This window comes from Acinonyx jubatus, chromosome B2 (genome assembly GCF_027475565.1).
Source record: "Acinonyx jubatus isolate Ajub_Pintada_27869175 chromosome B2, VMU_Ajub_asm_v1.0, whole genome shotgun sequence".
NCBI lineage: Eukaryota > Metazoa > Chordata > Mammalia > Carnivora > Felidae > Acinonyx > Acinonyx jubatus.
In genome coordinates, this window is record NC_069385.1 from 86,886,614 (window position 1) to 86,909,860 (window position 23,247).

The following is a 23,247-nucleotide window of genomic DNA, read 5'->3' on the forward strand; positions in this document are numbered from 1 at the left end:
CTTGGGAGAAAAACAATGTTGCATTAATTCATCAATATTTACTGAGCAACTTCTGTAAAGTTCTCTGACAATCAGAAGCTTACAGTCTAATGTAAGATGCAAACACGTAAATAGAAAAATTAAAAGCCGCAAAGTAAAGTCTGCAGCAAATATAAAATGCTCTGGGAACAAAAGGAAGAGAACACCAATAGCCTGGAAGAACTGAGAAGGACTTCACAGAGTACATGATGCTTAAACTAGATGTTAACACATGTAGGAATTTTTCAAGTGAATACAGATGAAGAGGAGGAAAAGAAATATCTTGAAATATATATATATTACATATCTTTTCTATATGTAATATACATCACATGTATTTACATATAAATATTCATACATTTACATATAAATATATTACGTGTATTTAAATATACTTACATATATGTATGTGTATATGTATACATATATTACATAAATGTAATACATATATGCGTTTAAACATAGACTTCTGAAAGCATGGTTTTGTGCTGGAAGCAGTGAGAATAGGATGTGCACAGAGAACATGAAGACAGGAAAGGAAACAAGGAGGAGAGGTAGAATGGAGTCAGGAGGTTAAGAAATTTACAGCCAGGCTATCTAGTTTGAACTTTACCCTGTGGGCATATGGAGCCAGAAGAAGCTTTGACACAGAGAAAAGACTTGGTTAGCTTTGTTTTCTATAACTATAATGGCAGGCTGGAGGATATGGGAGGGGAGAAATACTGTCAGGGATCAGGGAAACAAATTACAGACAGGCTGTTGCAGTAAGTCCAAAGAAGACATGCCAAAGGCCTATTTTAAGTCAGTAGCATAGAGTTTAGAAGAGACAAAGTCAAATGATGTTTTAAAATTAGAAGCAGCAAGATTTGGCAGCTGACTGCATGTGGGGGTTGAGAGAAAGGAGGTGAGAATAACACCAAGGTTTCTAAGTTGGGAGACAGGTAAATGGTGATGCCATTAACTCAGACCAAGACAGAAGGGATAGTACACTTTTGTGGTTAGAGGGGGAAAGGTGTTTACTTAAGGACATGTCCATGCGATATCCACCTCCATATGTCTAATACGACATTGCATATCTACTTCTAAAGCTCTAGAGAGAAGTTAGTGCTAGTGAAAGTCATTTGAGAATCATCTACATTTAAATGGTCATAGAAGCCATAGGGTAAAAATGAGACTCCTCTAGAGACATGTAGACATGTAGACAAAAACAAAGAGTCCCGAGGACAAAACTCTGGGGATTTCCAGCTAAACGATGAGTGGACAGAGAAAGGTGAACCTTTGAAAAGAGAGGTAAAGTGTGGCCAGGAAGAGAACCAGAGGCCATGGTAGGAGAGGTTTCTGAGAAGTAAGCATGAGCACTAAAGCCAAATGTCCAGAAAAGTCAATTATTTCAGTTTTAGATAACACACAGTCATGGGTCTATACAGTTCATTGTTTTCCTTTAGCCCAGAAGCAAGAGAAGAGAAATCAGCTGGTGATACTTCCCAGGGACTGCAACTATCTGGTGTTTCAGTAAAATGTTGAGGGAGGGATGAGGATGGTTAGAAAGGCCAGAGAGAAGAAAATATAGGTACAGGGATAGAAAGCATGGCTACAGTTAACTGTATAGTGTAAGGTAAATGTCCAAACTGTGTGTGGGAGAGGTGAAATCAGAACAGCTAAATGACTACAGGTTCCTTTGAGGCCAAAGATAATTTGGTGCCCTTAGGAAATGAATGCTAAGAGCTAAAAAAAAAAGAGGGGGGCAGAGTACCCAGTGACCTAGAGTACCTAGCTCTTCGGGAAGAAGTAACTTCTATCAATGAACTCCAGATAGTAAGGTGTTTATGGATGTTTGATGGCTGAAGAGTGAGGTTGAATGTCTGTTTCTACAGATTCTTAGAGAAGTGAAGTCCCTTTTAACTCTAAAATTCTGTTTCCAGGGGTGCCTGGATGGCTCAGTGTTTTAAGCGTCTGACTCTTGGTTTTGGCTCAGGTCATGATCTCACAGTTCATGGGTTCAAGTGCCATGTCGGCTCTGTGCTGACAGTTCAGAGCCTGCTTGGAATTCTCTCTCTTTCCCCCCTTCTCTGCCCCTCCCCTGCTCACGATTTCTCTCTCTCACTCAATAAATTAAAAAATTTAAAAAATTAAATTAAAAAATCTGTCCCATTTGGAGAAAAAAAGACAAGAAACAGGTTTAGAGAGTTTGACCAAATTGGAGCTGGTATATTCCACAGAAGACTAAGAGAAGGAGTTGGTAAGCGGGGGTGGGGGGGTAGGGGGGTGGGCAGAGGGCAATGAAGGACAATTATGGGTAGAGTGAAAGAGAATTATGGGGGTGGAGTGAAATGGACAAGAGTGAGCCATGTATGAGTGTGTAAGTGGAATGTCTGATAAGAATGGTAGATACAGACAGCTGGCAGAAGGGGGGGTAATAGTAATAAGAGCTACTGCTTTTTTTATTTTAATTTTTTTTAATGTTTATTTTTGAGAGGGAGAGAGACAAAGCACAAGCGGAGGAGGGGCAGAGAGAGGGAGACACAGAATCCGAAGCATGGTCCAGGCTCCAAGCTGTATCACAACCTGAGCCAAAGTTGGACACATAAACAACTGAGCCACCCAGGCGCCCCAAGCCACTGCATTTTAATCCTCTAATGTGGGTTGGTAATTCTCTTCGAGGTAAATCTTATAATCATTATTCATATTAGGAGACATCAGCCAGATGGGATAATTCATGTTGAGTAACAAACAACCCCCAAATTTTAATGACCTCAATCAATAGAAGTTTATTTCTTGGTCATGCTATGTATCCATTGGGTTGGTGTTCTACTCCATGTGGCCCTCACTCAAGGATCAGACTGATAGAGTCTCTGTCATGTTTCAGCAGAAAGGCAACAAGATTAGTTTCTTACAGCCTTCTCCCCAGGAATAACACGTGTCTACTTCTATTCTCAATCCACTGACAAGTACATGACATGTGCTAATATTAAGGGAACCAGAAGTATAATCCTACCATGCACCCAGAAAGAGGAAACGGAAATATAACTGAACAGCACAGAAACTGTGGCTCAAAGATGTTGAATACGTTGTTGAAAGTTTCCTAGATATGAAAGAGCATAACTGGCATTTGAGGCTAGGTCTTTTTGCTTTTTGGCATTAAGGCCCTGCTCTTTTCATAAGCCATGCTACCCCCTGGGATGGAAAACTGAGTAGGACAAGTTAGATGGTGAGAGTTAAAGAGAGACCAAGTATGTTAAAGCAAGAGAATACACAAACATGGAGATATATAAACAAATACAACTTACAACATGCAAAGAGAGGAAACCCAGGACAGACATAGATTTTATTTTCGTTTGTTTTCAAAAGTTAGATCAGGGAATGTTAATAGGTTTGTGGTTCCTAAAAACCCTGCCCAACTGGTGTGTGAAGTACTCGTGATCAATGCTTAGGTACCAGTGGACTCTCCTCAGTGTAGGGAGAGTGTGGTTTCTGTCAAAGATATATAACTTCCACACACTTCTTCTCTACCTCCCTCCAGAAGGGAGTTATTTCAAATATACAGTGTTGAGCGAGTGTCTATTATAGAAGAACATACAACATCACACCACTCAATGTAGGAAGAAGTAATTTTCAAATTCAAATTCTGCTCATATTTTTACCCCCAGTAGAGAGAAACTGAAAAAATTTTAATGTCATATGGGCAACCAGCATCCCCAGTCACAAAAAGCCTGATTACAAAGAGCCAGAAGGACACATCCCACTCTTGCAGTCTTTGTTGGAGATAAGATAACCAACTTCCATCTGTAACTAAATGCAGAGCCTGATGGAAACATAGAGGGATAGCCAGTGCTCAAGTTTGGACTTTGGCAACTCAAGCCTTCATTCTTCTAAGAGTTTTGTTGAAGCAGAATTTTGTTGAAGCAGAGTTAAACAACTCTAAGAAAATCTTCCTGAACGTGTACCACCCTATTATCTTCTGTACTTCCAACACCACCAGTTGACTGTTCCCTCCATTCATTTAGTCTTCCATTCAGCAGCATACTTTTAAGTTCTTTCTATTTTTCAGGCACTGTGCTAGGTACTAAAGATAAAAATTAGTGAACAAAACAGCCAATCCCATCCCTCAATCCTATCATAGTTTATCATGTATCTTCATAAATCAGGTTCTTTCACAATCTCATCACCGATCTCCAGAGCCTCTGCTGCTAATGCACACGGCAAGACCTTAATTAAGTTTGCAGAATGCATGAATGAGCAAAAAGAGTGAATGTAGGAACTTGTCTGTAAAAACATATAATGTCTAAGAGCAAAATTAAGAAACGTAACTTTTTAAGTGATTTTTTAAAAACGGAATCTGATGCATAAAAATTGTTTGTATCACTTTCAATCCTATATCACTTCCAATCTTGACCAAGTTATATCTTATTTAGTGTTATCCCTTTTCCCCCACTTAATATTAGAGTCCACAGAGTTTCTGCATCTCAATTTAGAAAGAAAAATTCTAAGTCATCAGAAGTACACATTGCACTTCAAGATTTAAAACAACACCACAACAAAACTAACCTGGGATGGGCTTTGCTTTCACAAATTTGGCATTGGCAGTAATATATTTTAACTCAACCAAGCCCAGTTATTTGAGGGAAGACTCAAAGATGAGCGAATAAAGGCAGTTTCATCCTGCTTAAAGCAGAAGACACAAACACAAATTGAAAGATATATGTTCTGCCTTTTTAAGGCATGTTGTGGGCATGTACTGTTTTTGTCCTCCTAGAATCCATTCGCCTTCTTTAGTAGCAGTGCCCCATTTTTTCTCTGGGGAACTATCTCCTTCCTCTATTGAATCCAGTTTTGAAGGAGGGACTTTTAGCCAAGGTCCCCTGGGCGTGTGCCCAAATTAGGCCATTCAGATACTTTCCCCTAGAAAGTTGAGCTTGAACTGAGTGGCACAAAGACAAGAACAGTTGGAGATGGTTCATCCCTACTGAGATCTGTTCATCTATTGGATCCTGCTCCCTTGATCCTCACAGCTACTTCAGCTGCTGTCTTTCTGAAGCTGCCTCTTTAGTTTCCCTTTAGATAGTTTAACCACCAGGAAGTCTTCTAACGCATTCCTCTTTTGTTTGTTAGATATAAAAAGTCAAACTAAAACTGATTTATGTAGAGCACCAAAATTATTGATAATGAGTCGTGTGCCATTTGATAGAAGTGGAAGGAATATGTTCTCAAAGAACTTCGCTACCCTTTAAAGGAACTTAGTCCTTTTCTTCTAGGCCTTTGAGGTTTTGTAACTTTGCTGGAATGAGACACTTTTTATGTGGAATTTTTTGCTGTTCTCATTCTTGACCTTCTTACCAAAACAGTGTGTATTATCTTAGTAATTTTAAACCAAAAGTAGCATCATTTTAGGAAAAAAAGGGAAAGGAAATAAGCATAGATTTATTATAAATCATTTAAAAATATTATTTATCCTTTACTACCTTAGGGTAGACAGAGATTTCGTAGGACACAAGATACACTATCCATATGAAAAAGCATTGTAAACTTTAAACTTACACAATGTTATATATCAATTATATCTCAAAAACCTGGAGAATATATAAAATGTAGAAAATATATTTTAAGAAGAAAATAAAAAGCAAACTATAGATTTGGAGAAAATATTTGTAATACATGATAAATACAAAAGACCTAGAGAATATATAAGGAACTCCTACAAATCAATGATAAAAAGACAACTCATTTAAAATGGCAAAAGACCCTCTGCAACTTCTCTATAAACCTAAAATCACTCCAAAGTAAAACATTTAGTTTTTTAAATAATAAAATAAAATAAAATGGCAAAAAGAAGATACATAAATAACCAATGAGATAAAAAAAGATGCTCATTATCATTTGTTATTGGGGAATGTAAAAAAAAAACCAATGAGATACCACTTCACACCCATTAGAATGACTAAAATTAAAAAGATCAACAATACCAATACCAAATATTAAAGAGCAACTGACACTTAATATTACTTTATTGCTGGTGGGAATATGGAATGTTATAATCATTTTACAAAACTATTTGTTCTATGAAGTTAAACATACATTTCTCCTATGACCCAGCAGTTCCACTCCAGGAAAAATGAAAAAAAATACAGTCACAAAAAAACTCACCTAAGAATGTTCATAACAGCTTAATTCATGATATCCAAAACCTGGAATCAACCCAACTGTCCATAAACAAGAAAATGGATAGACAAATAATTGTGTATTTACATAGTGGAAAACTACTCAGCAATTAAAAGAAACTACTATCTACAAAACAAACTGGATAAATCTAAAAATATTATGTGGAGTAAAAGAAGCCTGATACAAAAAAATACAGACTGTATGATTCTATTTATATGAAGTTCTAGAGGAGACACAAAACCAACATATGATCATAGAAAGCAGAACCATAATTGTCTGGGAAGGGAGTAGGGTGGAGATTTACTGAAAAGGTGCACAGGGGAACTTTCTAGGGTGATATAAATGTTTGGTATCTTAACCGGGGTGATGATTTTATACAGATATATACAGTTGTCAAAATTCATTGAACTATGTCCCTAAAACCTCTGCATTTTATTGTAAATAAATTATACCTCAATAGAAAGAAGATGGAGAAAAGGAATTGGGTAACATTATATAATATAGGTCCACTGGGAAGTTGAGCATAATTTGGTTTCATTTGTTCCCATTATTCCTCATTCTCTGCTGAGGACTTCCCCTTCTTTCTGGAAACATCACTCTTGGCACTTCTGTATAACTACATCCAAACTCTCCTTGTTAAGCCTTAAGAAAACTCCACTTTGGTCCTTTCCTTCTTTGGCAGTGTTGAGTCCTCAGCCCCTTGCTGTTCTCTCCTAAAGCACATGTGTTTGTGTCAGGGGCTATGCATCTCACAACTTCACTATCATTTCTACTGCAAGGAACTGTGGAGGGTCCATCCTTGTGCCTGCCACTCTACAGGCCTTGACAGCCTTGACAGCCTTGACAGCTGCTTTCCCCTTGGATCAGGGAATCTTTTCCAAGTTCTAATTTCTGTCATGCTCTTCAAAACTCCCATCTCTCCTGGAGCCTCATTTTCCATTCAATCAGCTCCCCAGAGATTCCATATCTCTGCCTTGACACTTTGTACTGGGAGTTCCACTAACTCCTTGGCCTAGAGGTTCTGAAGCAACACTTTCCTTTTGTCCTTTGCCTCTCAGGTTATCTGCCTATTTTCCTCCCCATGCAGGTTCACTGAACCCAGACTACCAAGACCCTGGGATTCAGCAGCCATGTCAGGCCCCTAGGAGGAGACACCCAATGGACTTCAGATCTCTCACATCAGCTTCAAGTCTATATCTCCAGTGCCTCACTGGCCATTTCCATTGGGAGAACCTGGCTTCATTTAGAAATCTGCATCTTCAAAATGATGGCCAGAGATTTAATTGACATAGATAGAAGTAAGATGTTTGAACTAGAATTTAAAACCACGATTATAGGGGCGCCTGAGTGACTCAGTTAGTTAAGCATCCAACTTTGGCTCAGGTCATGATCTCACGGTTCGTGAGTTCAAGCCCTACATCAGGCTCTATGCTGACAGCTAGGAGCCTGGGAGCCTTCTTTGGATTCTGTATCTCCCTCTCTCTGTCCTTCCTCCACTCACACTGTCTCTCTCTGTCTCTCAAAAAAGGAATAAATGTTAAAAAAAAATTAAAACCACAATGATAAGTATGACTGCTGGGGTTGAAAAAAAGCATAGAAGACACCAGAGAATTCCTTTCTGCAGACATAAAAGAACTAAAATCTAGTCAGGCCAAAATTAGAAATGCTATAAATGAGATGCAATCTCTATAATGGCAAGGACGGAGGAAGCAGAGCAGCAAATCAGTGAGATAGAAGATAAAATTATGGAAAATAATGCAGCAGAAAAAAAGGAGGGAAACAAAGGCAAAGGATCATGATACAAGACTTAGAGAACTCAGCAACTTATTTAAGAGGAATAACATTTATATAAAGGAGTCCCAGAAGATGAAGAGAGAAAAAAGGGGTGGAAGGTTTATGTGAGCAAACTATAGCTGAAAACTTTCCTAATCTGAGGAAGGACACAGACATCAAAATCCAAGAAGCACAGAGAACTCTCATTAGATTCAACAAAAACCAACCATCACCAAGTCATATCCTAGTTAAATTCACAAAATAGACAAGGAAAGAAATCATGAAAGCAGCAACAGAAAAACATCCTTAACCTACAAGGGAAAATAGATCAGGTTTGTAGCAGATCTGTCTGAGGAAATTTGGCAGGCCAGAAAGAAGCGGCAAGATATATTCAATGTGCTGAATTGAAAAAATATGTAGCCAAGAATTCTTTATCCAGCAAGGCTGTCATTCAGAATAGAAAGGGAAATAAAGAGTTTCCCAGATAAACAAAAACTAACAGAGTTAGTGGCCACTAAACTAGACTTGCAAGAAATTTTAAGGGGAACTCTTTGAGTAGATTGAAAACAATACAAAACAAAAAAGACCAAAAGCAACAAAGACTAGAAAGGATCAGAGAACATCACCAGAAACACCAACTCTACAGGCAGCACAATGGAACTAAATTCATATCTTTCAATAATCACTCTAAATATCTTTCAATCATGGACTAAATGCTCCAATAAAAAGATATAGGGTATCAGAATGGATTAAAAACAAAAACAAAAATAAAAACAAGACCCATCTCTATATGCCTAAAAGAGACTCATTTTAGACTCAAACTCACTTCCAGATTGAAAGTAAAGGGATGGAGAACCATCTATCATTCTAATGGACATCAAGAGAAGCCTGGAGTAGCCATATTTATATCGGACAATATAGATTTTAAAACAAAGACTGTAACAAGAGATGAAGAAGGGTATTATATCATAAGTAATCAGTCTATCCACCAAAGATCTAAGAATTGTAAATATTTATGCCCCCAGCTTGAGAGAATCCAAATATAAAACTCAATCACAAACACAAAGAAAGACCCTGATAATAATACAATAATAGTAGGGGACTTTAACACCTCACTTACAACAATGGACAGGTCATCTAAGCAGAAAATCAACAAGGAAACAATGGCTTTGAATGACACACTGGACCAGATGGGCCGAACAGATATACTCAGAACATTTCATACTAAAGCGACAGAATACACATTCTTCTCCAGTGCACATGGAACATTCTCCAGAATACATCACATACTGGGTCATGTATCAGGCCTCAACAAGTACAAAGAGATCGATATCGTACCATACATATTTTCAGACCAGAATGCAATGAAACTTGAAATCAACCACAAGAAAAAACTTGGAAAAGCCACAAATACTTGGAGATTAAAGAACATCTTTACTAAAGAATGTATGAGTTAAGTAAGAAATTAAAGAGGAAATTAAAAAGTACATGGAAACCCAATGAAAATGAAAATATGACAATCTAAAACCTTTGGGATACAGCAACAGTGGTCATAAGAGAGAAGAATATAGCAACGCAGGCCTTCCTAACAAAGGAAGAAATGTCTCAAATACACATCCTAACTTTAAATCTAAAGGAGCTGGAAAGGGGCGCCTGGGTGGCTCAGTCGGTTGAGCATCCGACTTCAGCTCAGGTCATAATCTTATGGGTTCGTGAGTTCGAGCCCCGCATCGGGCTCTGTGCTGACAGCTTGGAGCCTGGAGCCTGCTTTGGATTCTGTGTCTCCCCCTCTCTCTGCCCCTCCCTCGCTTGCACTCAGTCTCTCTTTATCTCTCTTAAAATAAATAAACATTAAAAAAAATTAAAAAATAAATAAATAAAATAAAGGAGCTGGAAAAAAGAACAGCAAATAAAGCCCAAACCAGCAGAAGACAGGAAATAATAAAGATTAGAGCAGAAATCAACGCTATCAAAACCAAAAAAAAAGTAGAACAGATCAATGAAACCAGTAGCTGGTTCTTTGAAAGAATTAATGAAATTGATAACCCCCTAACCAGATTTAGCAAAAGGAAAAAAGAAAGGACCTAAATAAATAAAATCAGGGATGAAAGAGGAGAGATCACAACCAACAGCAAAGAAATACAAATAATAATAAGAGAATATTATCAGCAATTATATGCCAACAAATTGGGCAATCTGGAAGAAATGGATAAATCCCTAGAAACATATAAAATACCGAAACTGAAACAGGAAGAAACAGAAAACTTGAACAGGCCCATAATCAGTTAAGAAATTGAATAAGTAATCAAAAATCTCCAGGGCCAGATGGCTTCCCAAAGGAATTCTGCCAAACATTTAAGGAAGAGTTAATACCTATTCTATTGAAGATTTTCCAAAAAATAGAAATGGAAGGAAAACTTCCAAATTCATTCTATGAAGCCAGAATTACACTGATTCCAAAACCAGACAAAGACCCCAGTATAAAAGAGAATTACAGACCAATTTTCCTGAAGAACATGGATGTAAAATTCTCAAGAAGATACTAGCAAATTTAATCCAACAATACACTGAAAGAATAATTCACCATGATCAAGTCAGATTTATTCCTGGGCTGCACGGCTGGTTCAATATTTGCAAATCAATCAACATGATACATCACATTAACAAAAGAAAGGATAAGAACCACATGATCCCTTCATTAGATGCAGAAAAAACATTTGACAATATACAACATCCTTTCTTGATAAAAAGAAAGATAGGGCTAGAAAGAACATACCTCAAGATCATAAAAGCCATATATGAAAGACCCACAGCTAATATCAGCCTTAATGGGAAAAACCTGAGAGCTTTCCTCCTAAAGTCAGGAATACGGCAGGGATGTCCACTCTTACCACTATTGTTCAACATAGTAATGGAAGTCCTAGCCACAGCAATCAGACAACAAAAAGAAATAAAAGGCATCCAAATCAGCAAGGAAGAAGTCAAACTCTCACTCTTTGCAGAGGACATGACACACTATGTGGAAAATGTGAGAGACTCCACCAAAAAACTTCGAGAACTGACCCATGAATTTAGCAAAATTGCAAGATACAGAATCAATGTACAGAAATCACTTGAATTTCTATACACCAATAATGAAGCAACAGAAGAAGAAATCAAGAAATTGATCACATTTACAATTGCACCAAAACCCATAAGATACCTAGGAATAAACCTAACAAACATGGTAAAATATCTGTATGCTGAAAACTACAGAAAGCTTATGAAAGAAATTGAAGACTACACAAAGAAATGAAAAAACATCCCATGCTTATGGATTGGAAGAACAAATATTGTTAAAATGTTTATACTATCCAAAGCAATCTACTCATTCAATGCAATCCCTGTCAAAAACAAAAAACAAAAAAACAGAAAAACAAACAAACAAACAAACACCATTCTTCAAAGAGCTAGAAAAAACAATTCTAAAATTTGTATGGAATCAGAAAAAACCCTGAATAACCAAAGTAATGTAGGAAAAGAAAACCAAAGCTGGAGGTATCACAGTTCCAGATTCAAGCTGTGTTACAAAGCTGTTATCATCAAGACAGTATGGTACTGGCACAAAAACAGACACATAGATCTATGGAACAGAATAGAGAACCCAGAAATGGACCCATAAGTGTAGGGCCAACTAATCTTTGACAAAGCAGGAAAGACTATCCAATGGAAAAAAGACAGTCTCTTCAGCAAATGGTGATGGAAAAAATGGAGGGTGACATGCAGAAGAATGAACCTGGACCACTTGCTTACACCTTACACAAAAATAAACTCAAAGTGGATGAAAGACCTAAATGTGAAACAGGAAACCATAAAAATCCTACAGGAGAACACAGGCAACAACCTCTTTGACCTTGGCTGCAGCAACTTCTTACTAGACATGTCTTTGGAGGCAAGGGAAACAAAAGCCAGAATGAACTATTGGGACCTTATCAAGATAAAAATCTTCTGAACAGCAAAGGAAACAATCAACAAAACTAAAAGGCAACCAATGGAATGGGAGAAGATATTTGCAAATGGATATAGGATAATGGGTTAGTGTCCAAAATCTATAAAGAACTTATCAAACTCAACACCCAAAACTCAAATAATCCAGTGAAGAAATGGGCAAAAGACATGAACACTTTTCCAAAGAACACATCCAGATGGCTAATAAACACATGAAAAGATGCTCACATCACTCATCACAGGGAAATACAAGTCAAAACCACAATGAGATACCACCTCACACCTGTCAGAATGGCTAAAATTAACAACTCAGGAAGAAACAGATGTTGGCAAGCATGCAGAGAAAGGGTAATGCTTTTGCACTGTTGGTGGGAGAGCAAACTGGTAGAGCCACTCTGGAGAACAGTATGTACATTCCTCAAAAAATTAAAGATAGAGCTACCCTATGACCCAGCAATTGCACTACTAGGTATTTATCCAAAGGATACAAAAATGCTGATTTGAAGAGGCACATGCACCCCAATGTTTATAGTACTGCTATCGACAATTGCCAAATTTTGGGAAGAGCCCAAATGTCCTTTGATTGAAGAATGGATAAAGAAGATGTGGTATGTATACATATATGGAATATTACTCAGCAATCAAAACTAATGAAATGTTGCCATTTGCAACAACATGGATGGCGCTAGAGTATATTACACTAAGCGAAACAAGTCAGTCACAGAAAGACAAATACCATATGATTTCACTCATATGTGGAATTTAAGAGACAAAACAGATGAACATAGGGGAAGGGAATGAAAATAAGATAAAGACAGAGAGAGAGGCAAACCATAAGAGACTCTTAAATACAGAGAACAAACTGAGGGTTGCTGGTAGAGTGTTGGGTGGGGGGATGGGCAAAATGGGTGATGGGTGTTAAGGAGGGCACTTGTTGAGATGAGCACTAGGTGTTATATGGAAGTGATGAATCACTTGGTTCTACTCCTCAAACCAATACTATACTTATTTTAACTAACTTGAATTTAAATAAGTAAGTAAATAAATAAACAAATAAGAATGCTACCAGTTAACAGAGGAGACACCCCCCAGTAAATAGGTGATTCTAACAAAGTATAGGAATCATTTAAAGCTTAGGAGCAGAATGCTGTGGGAAAACAGTCAACAGTCTCTAAATTTGTTTGTCATTGCTGCTATTATATTTGTGGTCTTCTGTTTGTTTGTTTGCTTGTTTGTTTGTTGGGTTCTAGTGAGGCGAGGTGTGGTCAGGGAAGCTGACATCCAAACCAAAACCGCATTGGCGGGGGGGGGGGGGGGGGGGGGGGGGTGAGGCGTGGGGGGGGGGGGCGGTGAAAAGAGCCAGAGAAAGGAGAGTGGTGTAGGGAAAAGTAGCCTGAGTCTGAGGTTTGACAAGTGTAAAGAGAAAAGAGAGATCCTGATTCTTTAGGAATTCCAAGTTAATTCAGACTAACCAGAAGACTTAATCTAGCTGGAGGACAGTGAGAGAAGCATAGTAATGAGATTTAAAGTTAGAGAGTTCAACCCTAAAAAGGCCATCTCTCGGCGTTCTTTTGTGTTATTCATTATGCATGTTTTGTGAGGTACGGATTGGCCCAGTGTTGGCCTGGCATTGAAAGGGCCTCCTCTTCAGAGGTCAGGATGGGACAGGGTAGTGGGGAGGGGCCCCTTTTGGTCACTGTTCCCTCAAATGCAGGACTCTTGTGTTGTACCGGTCATCTCTGTTCACCCCCATGGGAAAGGCCTGCAAAGGCACATTAGTCCTAGTCTCTACTTTGAAAAATTAATTAAGACCGAAGTCAGGGTTCCTGCTACCTCTTGCTTCAACCCGTAAAGCTGTGTAAAATCATGTAGTTGAGGGACACCGATTACGAATAAGCCCAATTTCAAACAGTGATCAAGAATCATGGGCTTTGTTCCAATGCAATAGCCACACAGTAATGCTGTGGTTAGTGAAAAGTAATTTTATAGCAAGCCACCTAACAAATGCTTCTCTGTGTGTGACTTTTTAAATAAAAATAGATGTGATCCCTAATCAACCCACAATACTAATTAGTCCCTTCTCAAACCTCGTAAATTGTTTGTCAACCTCCTTTTAGAAAAGGCCAGCTGTTTTGTGGAAAAGTCATGAGAAGAGACAAAAATAAGTTTACTCCACCATGCCATTTTCATGTGGGCTCCTAGTGAGACAGCAAGCATTTCAGTGATGCATCTAACATAGAATTTTCTTTAGACATATCTGAGGCTCTAATAAGCCAGATCCTGTTGGGGGAGGAAAATAATCCCAAACACAGGAAGGCATTTGCAAAGTGCTTTAACTCCTTCAAGTCTCCTGACCACAAAATAAACAGACTGAACTGAACAGAGGACAAGTGAAATATTCCTAGTTAGAATAGTCATTTTGGAGAAAATCTAAATGTGATTCCAAATGACCCATTTCCATTTAAATAGTTTAGAGTTGATAGAAAACAGCTAATTATACCTGGCAGGGATCCTCATCCTGTTTCCAGCCTGTGTTCTCTTCTGCAATAATTAACCCAACTATCACACAATATCTGAATTTTTGCCTTTCCTCCCTGCTAAGAAATTCTCAGGCATTGCTATTGTGTGGCCATAAAACAGAGAATAAATTCATAAGGGTAATTTCCTATGGGGTTAAGCTTAGTGTTTTTTCACCTTCTAAGGATACTTTCTTAATGCACAATGGCCTTAGTAACAAGATTCAAATACATCAATGACTCACATATTTGTGTTTGTTAAGAAGGGGGAGGGGTACAGGCAGAGAAATGGAAGATGTTCATTTAATTTTAGAAATATTTTAACTGGAAAGGAGTTCAGTGAAGAATCTTCATGTAGTTATATAAAATTACAAAAACATTGGAAACTACCTAAATGTCCAACAATAAGTAAATGGATAAGTCACATATGACAGAGCCACATAATGGACAATCATGCAAATATCAAAACAATTTTTATGAAAAATTTATATAACATGTAGCTATATGATCACACTTAGATTCTAATTATTGCTGAGAAAAAAATCTGGAAAAAAAATATCAAAATGATAACAGTAATAGACTTTGAAAGAAGGACCCGTAATTTTTTTCTCCATATAACAAAGTTTTCACATTTTCCACAGAGGCCATATGCCAGTTTTCTAATATGGAAAATTACACTTTTATAAACAAAACTACATTTTTAAAAATTCACATTTTATAGATCATTTACTAGAACTAAATTTAACAACTATAGCACTCATAACGCTTTACAGTTTATATGACATTTTTACATTCATTCTCTATCATCTATAGCAGTTGAGACCTTAGCACACCATTTATTTCATATCAAGTCAGGCTAACTGTATTTGACTTTTCTTCACAACATGATATTAAACCTAACAAATGTTTTGGCAGAAATAGGATAATCCACCAATGTAATTTTCTTTATGATTTGTCATAAAATGCATATTATAGATGTAGTAATTTTCAAAAGCTTATAGAAGTTATTATGTTGAAAGTATTTTAAAACCCCCAGACAATATGCTATATTCCCTTACTGATTCCCCCATTACATCTTAAATTTTTATATTCTTTAATGTTTGTTTATTTATTTATTTATTTATTTATTTATTGAGAGAGAGAGAGTGGGGGAGAGGAAAAGAGTGAGGGAGAGAGAGAGAATCCCAAGCAGGCTCCACAATGTCAGCGCAGAGCCTGATGCAGAGCTTGAACTCACAAACTGTGAGATTATGACCTGAGCTGAAATTAAGAGCTTAATTATACCACATTTTAGATCTTTAAACTCTTCCTCGAAGGCAACCCTCAGAACACAACTTCCTATTCCCTACAGTTTTCATTTTCTTGCCTCCAACTTTCTAGAAGGAAAAAAAAAAAAAAGAAACTGAGTATATCAGGCCTAGGCTTCCTCAACATCCCATCCTTACACCCAGGTTCAGCTACATGTTTTGCAGACCTTAATGCCAAGTGAAAAACAGGACCCCTTATTTTATTTTATTTTTTTAATGTTTATGTACTTTTGAGACAGAAAGAGGGAGCACACAAGCCAGGGAGTGTCAGAGAGAGAAGGGAAAACAGGATCCAAAGTGGGCTCCATACTGATGGCAGACAGCCCAATGCAGGGCTCGAACTCGTGAACTGTGAGCTCATGACCTGAGCTGAAGTCAGATGCGTAACAGACTGAGCCACCCAGGTGCCCTGGGGCTCCTTATTTTAAAAAGCAAGAAAAAAGAAAAAAGTGCAGTTATGGGTACTAAAATATAAAGCTTTATCCATAGTGATATATGAATAAAACATAAACTTTCAAATTGAAAAAAAAAACTTTTGGTTTCATACTTTTATATAATACAATAAATAACAGTATTTTATTAACATGACATCCTAATCACAAGACTATTCTGGCTCACTTTTCTTCAAGTTCATTTATTAGGTTGGCACACTTTTTACTTTTAACAACTTCATTTTCAATTGATATTAACTGGAAGCAACATCAGTAGCTCTTTTCAAATGCAAGATTGAAAATAATTTTTGATAATTTTTAATTTTGAGAAGGATCTTTCTGCTGAAGCAACTATTATTGGAGCTCTTAAGAGTGTTTTATAGGCTATGACAACATTTGAGATAAATTTCCGATAAATTTTTCTGAAGTATAAATTTTAGTACAGCTACATGATGTTCTAAACAACTTTTCTAAAAAGATTTAACTCTTCATACAAATCAGTTTCCTGTCAAGTCTGAATTTAATTATAAATGTAAATTTATACAATGGCAATTTAACAGGCCTTTGCTTGACTGTGTTGAGTAGTTTTCAATACCAGGATTTCTGAACTCTGAAATAGTCTAATAACTCTCTGACATGCATGATTGCAATGCCCATGTGTAAACTTCCATTTTGGTTTTTTTTTTTTTTCAATGTTTATTTATTTTTGGGACAGAGAGAGACAGAGCATGAACGGGCGAGGGGCAGAGAGAGAGGGAGACACAGAATCGGAAACAGGCTCCGAGCCATCAGCCCAGAGCCCGACGCGGGGCTCAAACTCACGGACCGCGAGATCGTGACCTGGCTGAAGTCGGACGCTTAACCGACTGCGCCACCCAGGCGCCCCTAAACTTCCATTTTGAATTGACATAATTTTACCAAGTTTGCTGCCTGCACACCAACAGCTCCTGTCCCATTGCTCATGTAAAAAGTTCATATTTGTGTAGATGCTGTGGAGCTGGGGTCCTGGGACAAGCCTGCCTCCTACTGCAGGCACGGATGCTGCCTCCATGCCCTCCTCTTTTCCTGGGCTACAGTTGCTTCTGCTGCTACTGCCACAATCACCACCGAATTTGGACCCAGTTCTCAGCCCCAGACACCCTTCAGTAGTTCTCCAGGTCTGTGTCAGGTATGCCTGTGACTTGCCTGCTGCCTCCCACATCTGTGGGCTTAAACTTGAGTGTGCGCACACGGTCGCCAGGCAGATCTTCTCATGCTTCTTTGTACCACTGAATTTCACATATGACATACAAGTTTAAAGAGAACACTATTAAGAATTTCAAAGTGCTCAAGGCAGAGATTAAATAAAGAACAGGGTTCCTTCTGAGAGTGAGCTCTAGGCAACTGCTCAGGTCACACACCCAGGAAGCTGACCCTGCTAACATTTGCATGTTACTTTATCTGCCCCCAAACTTACTTCCTCTTCTGTAATCCCAGCAGAAGTCTTGCTTCCTGTCCAACTCTTCTTTCTCTTGGTGCAATCCTCTTCCATTCCCTGAACGACTTTGCTCCATTTGTCATCTCCTTTCTCTGCAGTATTTTAAAAGTATCAAATTATTCTTTACTGAGCATGCTCAAATCTCTCCATGTTAAAACAGTTCTGCACCCCTCTCCAAAAACATTCCTCTTTTTCTCCTTCCCTTTGAAGTCAGTTACTGGGAAATTAGAATGAGATCATTGTCTCGGCTTTCAGACTTTTCCCTTTATCTGCTCTCAGACTTCTACACTCACAGCTTCACCAACTTTTGTTCTGATGAAGGCCAGCAAGTGCTTCTTGACTGTCAAATCTAAGGGACTCCTGTTTAGTTTAGTTTAGTTTAGTTTAGTTTAGTTTTTATTTTAGAGAGAGAGAGCGCACATGAATAGGGGGCAGAGGGAGAGAGACAGAGAGAGAGAGAGAGAGAATAAATCCCAAGCAGGCTCCACGCTCAGTGCAGCACCTGACGTGGGTGGGGCTCAATCCTATGACCCTGGGATCGACGCTCAATTGACTGAGCCACCCAGGCACCTCTCTAAGGGACTCCTTAATGTTTTTTAAATTTTTTCAGTTTTTACTTAAATTCCAGTTAGTTAACATACAGTGTTATATTAGTTTCAGGTGTACAACATAGTGATTCAACAATTCCATACATTACTCAATGTCCATCACAAGTGCACTCTTACTCCTCATCACCTATTTCACCCATCCCCACACTTACCTCCCCTCTTGTAACCATCAACTTGTTCTCTATAGTTAAGAGTCTGTTCTTTGGTTTTCCTCTCTCTCTCTCTCTCTCTATCTCTCTCTCTTTTTCCCTTTGCTCTTTTGTTTTATATCTTAAATTCCACATTTGGGTGAAATCATGTGGTATTTGTCTTTCCCTGACTGACTTATTTCGCTAAGCGTAATACTTTCTAGCTCCAACCATGTCATTGCAAATGACAAGTAAATCCAGTCGTTTTATTGATCCAGCAGCACCACCTGGCACAGGTAATCATGCTTTTCCTTGATGTACTTTCCTCACCTGTAGGACACCAGATAGTCCTTGTTTTTATCCTTCTGAATCCTTTAACTGGTTTCTCCTTTTTCTCTTCTTTACGTTAGAAGGCTTAGTTCTTGGCCATCCTCTCTTCTCTGGCCACACTTACTCCCTTGATAGTTTAAGCTAGCTTTGTAGCTTCAAATACCATCTATATGCTGAAAACTCCCAAATGTAGATCTTCATCCCAGTGCCCAGACTCACATATCCAGTTGTTTACTCAGCTTCACTGTGGGATTGTTTAGTAGAGTCCCCAAAGTGGACATGTCCAAAGCCAGATCCCTGATCTCCACCCACATACCCATTAACACACCCCTTCCCTTGCTGCAGTTTTTCTCCTGTCCATTGGTGGCAACTTCATGCTTCTGGTTCCTCAAGCCAAAACTTTGGAGTCATTCCTGATCTTCTCTTTCTTTCCCACCTCCCATCTTCACACACTCCTCGTACATCACTCCCATCAACAATCAGTGTACTTTAAAAATATGTCCAGATTCTGGCCAATTGTCAGTATCTCTACTGTTGTCAGGCTGGTCTCTGCCACCACCATTTCTCCTTTTGTTGCTGTACAAATTTTGTTACTTCTCTGAACTCCTCACAAGCTGCTGTGCCCAACATGTGCTCCATTCCAGCCACACAGGCCTCCTGATATTTGTCCTCCACCAGGCCAGACATGCAAGAATCATAAAATACCTAGGAATAAACCTAACCAAACATATAAGAGATCTGTATGCTGAAAACTATAGAAAACTTATGAAGGAAATTGAAGAGGACACAAAGATATGGAAAAACATTCCATGCTCATGGGTTGGAAGAATAAATATTGTTAAAATGTCAATACTACCCAAAGCAACCTACATATTCAATGCAATCACTATGAAAATTGCACCAGCATTCTTCTCAAAGCTAAACAAACAATCCTAAAATTTGTATGGAGCCACAAAAGACCCTGAATAGCCAAAGTAATATTGAAAAAGAAAACCAAAGTGGGAGGCATCACAATCCCAAACTTTAGCCTCTACTACAAAACTGTAATCATTAAGACAGTATAGTATTGTCTCTAAGGGACTCCTTTAATTCTTGTTATGGACTTAATGTTTGTGTCTCCCCCAAATTCATATGTTTAAGCCCTACCCCTCAATGTGATGCTTTTTAGAGGTGGGGCCTTTGGGAGGTAATTAGGTTAAGATGAGGTCATGAGGTTGGGTCCTCTATGATAGGACTAGTGTTCTTATGAGAAGCAGAGGAGAGACCAGAGCTCACTCATTCACCCTCTCTCTCTCACTCTCCCCCAACCCACCTCAAATATAAGAACACAGCAAGAAGACAGCAAGTAAGTAAAAGCATCCTCATCAGGAACTGAATCAGCCAGCACCTTGATCTTGGACTTCCCAGCCTCCAGAACTGTAAGAAATAAAAATCAGTTGTTAAAGACGCCCAGTCTGTGGTATTTTGTTTTAGCAGTCTGGACTGACTAAGACAGTCCTCATCTTACTTCTTAATGATAACTCCCCTTCTTGAAATCCCTCCCTGATTTTTTTTCTTTTTCTCCCTGAATTTCTGAGACACCACCCCCTCTTGTTTCTCATCTACTTCCAACCATTCTGAATGTTCAGGAGCTTCTTTTTCTGTGCACATACTTAATATTATCCTTAGATTATTTTTCTTCTCCCATAGTGTACCATCACTGAGCAATTCACAATGCTCAGACTAGAACAAAGTGCTGTGTTCAAATAACTCCTAAATTCACATCTACTGCCCAAACCTCTCTCCAGAGCTCCTGACCTATAAAACTTACAACTTCCTGAATGTTTTCAGTGAGATGTCCCTGGACCTAGCACCTTGTCCAACAGAAATTCATCATTTTTCCTCTATACTTGTTGCTCTGGTCTCCTCTCTCAGATGATGGCACCACCATCCAAATACACTCAAGGCAGAAAACTGGGCATGGCCTTTGATTCCCTCCATTCCCCATATTCAATCATATACCAGATCTAAAAGATTCTATATGTTTAAGGTTTCTCAGCTTTGTCTTCTCTTTCTCAATCTCCACAAAACCTACCTTATTTCAGGTCCTTGTCATCTTTCTCCTAGGCTATTCCAAAAGTTCTTCTTTTTGACTGTCTACCCTCCACCCCTTACCCCAGCTATGTCCTGTCTACCTTCTCTTCCCCTTTGCTGTAATAGTGATCTTTGCAACACAAATCAGCTTATGCTCCCTCCTACTTAAGACTTTTCATTGACTCCTCATTGCCTGCAAAATAAGGTCCACACTGCCTAGTAAATAAAAGAAGGCCTGTCATAATCTGGCCCCTGTGTATTTTTCCAGGCCTATCTCTTATATCCTTTGCTTTAGCTATGATGACCTACTAGTAGTCCTTCAAAAATGGCTACCAGTCATTTTATTCTTCCCTGGTTTTATTTTCTTTTGCTTAGGAAACTTCTCCTTATCCTCTTACATCCACCATTCTCTTCCACATACTTATGGCTTTGCAAATACTGTGTTGCAGACCAAAAGTGAACGACATATGAAACCACTCAGTTAGCAGCAGTCAGGGGAGACCTAGGGTGGCCTAAGATGGTAAGAAATGGGCACATTTTCTAACACATTGATTGTGAGATGCAAGACAGAGAAAAGTCAAGGATCACTTCAAGGCTTTTGGCCTGAACAACTGGAAAAGTGGAGTTGCCATTAACCATAGACAAAGAAGACAGGGTGGTTTAAGTTTAGCAGAGATGATAAAATGTCAGTTTGGGATATGCTAGATATGAGATGCCAGTTAGACACTCAAGTGGGTATGTTGTGTAGGCAGTTATATAGCCAAAGACAATATTGATCTGGGAGTCATAAGCATACGTGTGGCATTTAATGCCATGAGGCTGAATCAGATGACGAATGGAGTGAATGGAGATAGAAAAGAGAAGTCCCAGGTCTGAGCATTTTGGTATTCAGAAGGGCTAGCCAGTGATATAGAAAAAAAACAAATCAGAAAACTCTGATCTCCTGGAAGCCAAGTGAAGAAAAGGATGAAAGAAGATGAAATCTCTGACAGAGTAAAATAAGAACTGAGAATAAATAACTAGACTTTGCAAAATAGAGTTTTAGTGGGGTGGTGGTAAAGTTAGGCCAGGCAGGTTCTAAGAGAAAATGGAAGGAACGATGTGAAATCAGTGATAGAGGTAACTCTTTTAAGAACTTTTTTTTTTCTATACAGGAAAGAGAGAAAGCATAGTAGTTAATGGAAAATGTGGGATTTTAAAAATGGTGTTGTTTAAGATGGGAGAAATCACAGCATGTATTGTATAATAAAAGAAAAGAAGAGAAAGACAATTTGAGGGAACTGGGGGTGGAGGTGGGGAGAATTGCTAGAGCGCTGTTCCTGAGCAGTGACAAGGCACATTCAGGGCAAGGGACAGGAAGCAATAGTCAAGGGGATGCGTATGATTGACAAAGGTACCTGAGCCAAATGAGGGAGTTGGAATAGGAGGGCAGTGAAGGATAGATAAAAGAAGGATGGTGAAAAGGTAGGGATGGAGTGGAGGATTGCTGGGATTGGGGTACTAAAGGAAATAAGCTAGAAAGTTGGAAAGTGGTGGTCAGAAAGTGGAGAGCTTGAAATTGAAATTATGGGAGGTGGCCCTTTGATGTAAATGATAAGGTCTAGGGTATCGTGGGAGTAAGTGGAGGAAAAGATAGAGTGCTAGAGGAGAAGATCATTGGAAGAGAAGAGAGCAAGGAACAAGGCCAGAGCAAGGCCAGAGTATTGGAAGAATTATGTACATGGATACTGAAATCATTGCATTTTATGAAAGTTTGGGAAAGTCATAGTGACCCGAGAGCTATAATCTTCTTCAGTAATATCCACTCTCCAACTCTTCAAGGTGACTATTTTACACATTTTCTTTCCTCATTCTTTCAACAGTCTCCCTGCCCTTGTCAGGAGATAGCTTGTTTCTTACTTCACTAAGAAAGTTAAATCGGGGCGCCTGGCTGGCGCAGTCGGTTAAGCGTCCGACTTCAGCCAGGTCACGATCTCGCGGTCTGTGGGTTTGAGCCCCGCGTCAGGCTCTGGGCTGATGGCTCAGAGCCTGGAGCCTGTTTCCGATTCTGTGTCTCCCTCTCTCTCTGCCCCTCCCCCGTTCATGCTCTGTCTCTCTCTGTCCCAAAAATAAATAAAAAACGTTGAAAAAAAATTAAAAAAAAAAAAAAAAAGAAAGTTAAATCAATCAGAAGAGAACTTCCAAATGCCCTCACCAAACTGTTTTCAACTCACCTGCCTCCGTGCTGTGTTCTTTGATTTCCCTTCTGTTGGAAATGGAAGTACAATGTGGGTTCCTACCTAAGGCAACCTCTCCACTTGTTACCAGATCCCATCCCTGTCTCTACTAGACTCCACATTGCCCTACAGTTACCTCTAATTTCTTTGTTCCTCTTTGCAGCAAAACCCAAGGATGGACTTGAATCACTACGTCTTCTTCTCCAACTCCCATCTCTCATGTACTC

General features: G+C 38.7%; 1 protein-coding gene across 2 annotated transcripts; it reads right to left on the minus strand.

Annotated features, from left to right (window-relative positions):
* Positions 1 to 253: 253 nt before the first annotated feature.
* Positions 254 to 23,246, minus strand: LOC113598553 (uncharacterized). Of its 2 annotated transcripts, none has more exons than XM_053222606.1 (4): positions 23,157 to 23,246; positions 20,044 to 20,147; positions 17,645 to 17,757; positions 254 to 4,081 (listed from the first exon to the last, which is right to left on the minus strand). In XM_053222606.1, exons 1-4 carry the CDS (start codon positions 23,239 to 23,241, stop codon positions 4,075 to 4,077), a joined length of 309 nt encoding a protein of 102 aa, XP_053078581.1. In that variant the 5' UTR covers positions 23,242 to 23,246; the 3' UTR covers positions 254 to 4,074. The 2 variants fall into 2 exon arrangements, with proteins under 2 accessions (XP_053078581.1, XP_026912179.2); XM_027056378.2 differs by lacking the exon at positions 254 to 4,081 and adding an exon at positions 16,865 to 17,456.
* Position 23,247: the final 1 nt, after the last annotated feature.

Bases quoted from the DNA above. Each gene is read 5' to 3' on its own strand.
- LOC113598553 (XM_027056378.2), bottom strand. From the start codon at position 23,241: ATGAGAGATGGGAGTTGGAGAAGAAGACGTAGTGATTCAAGTCCATCC. The intron at 20,148-23,156 runs GTAACTGTAGGG...TATTTCTTACAG, and splicing joins GAGGAACAAAGAAATTAGAG to TTCTGGAGGCTGGGAAGTCC. The intron at 17,758-20,043 runs GTGGGTTGGGGG...AAAATACTGCAG, and splicing joins GCTGTGTTCTTATATTTGAG to AGAAAGGAGATGACAAATGG.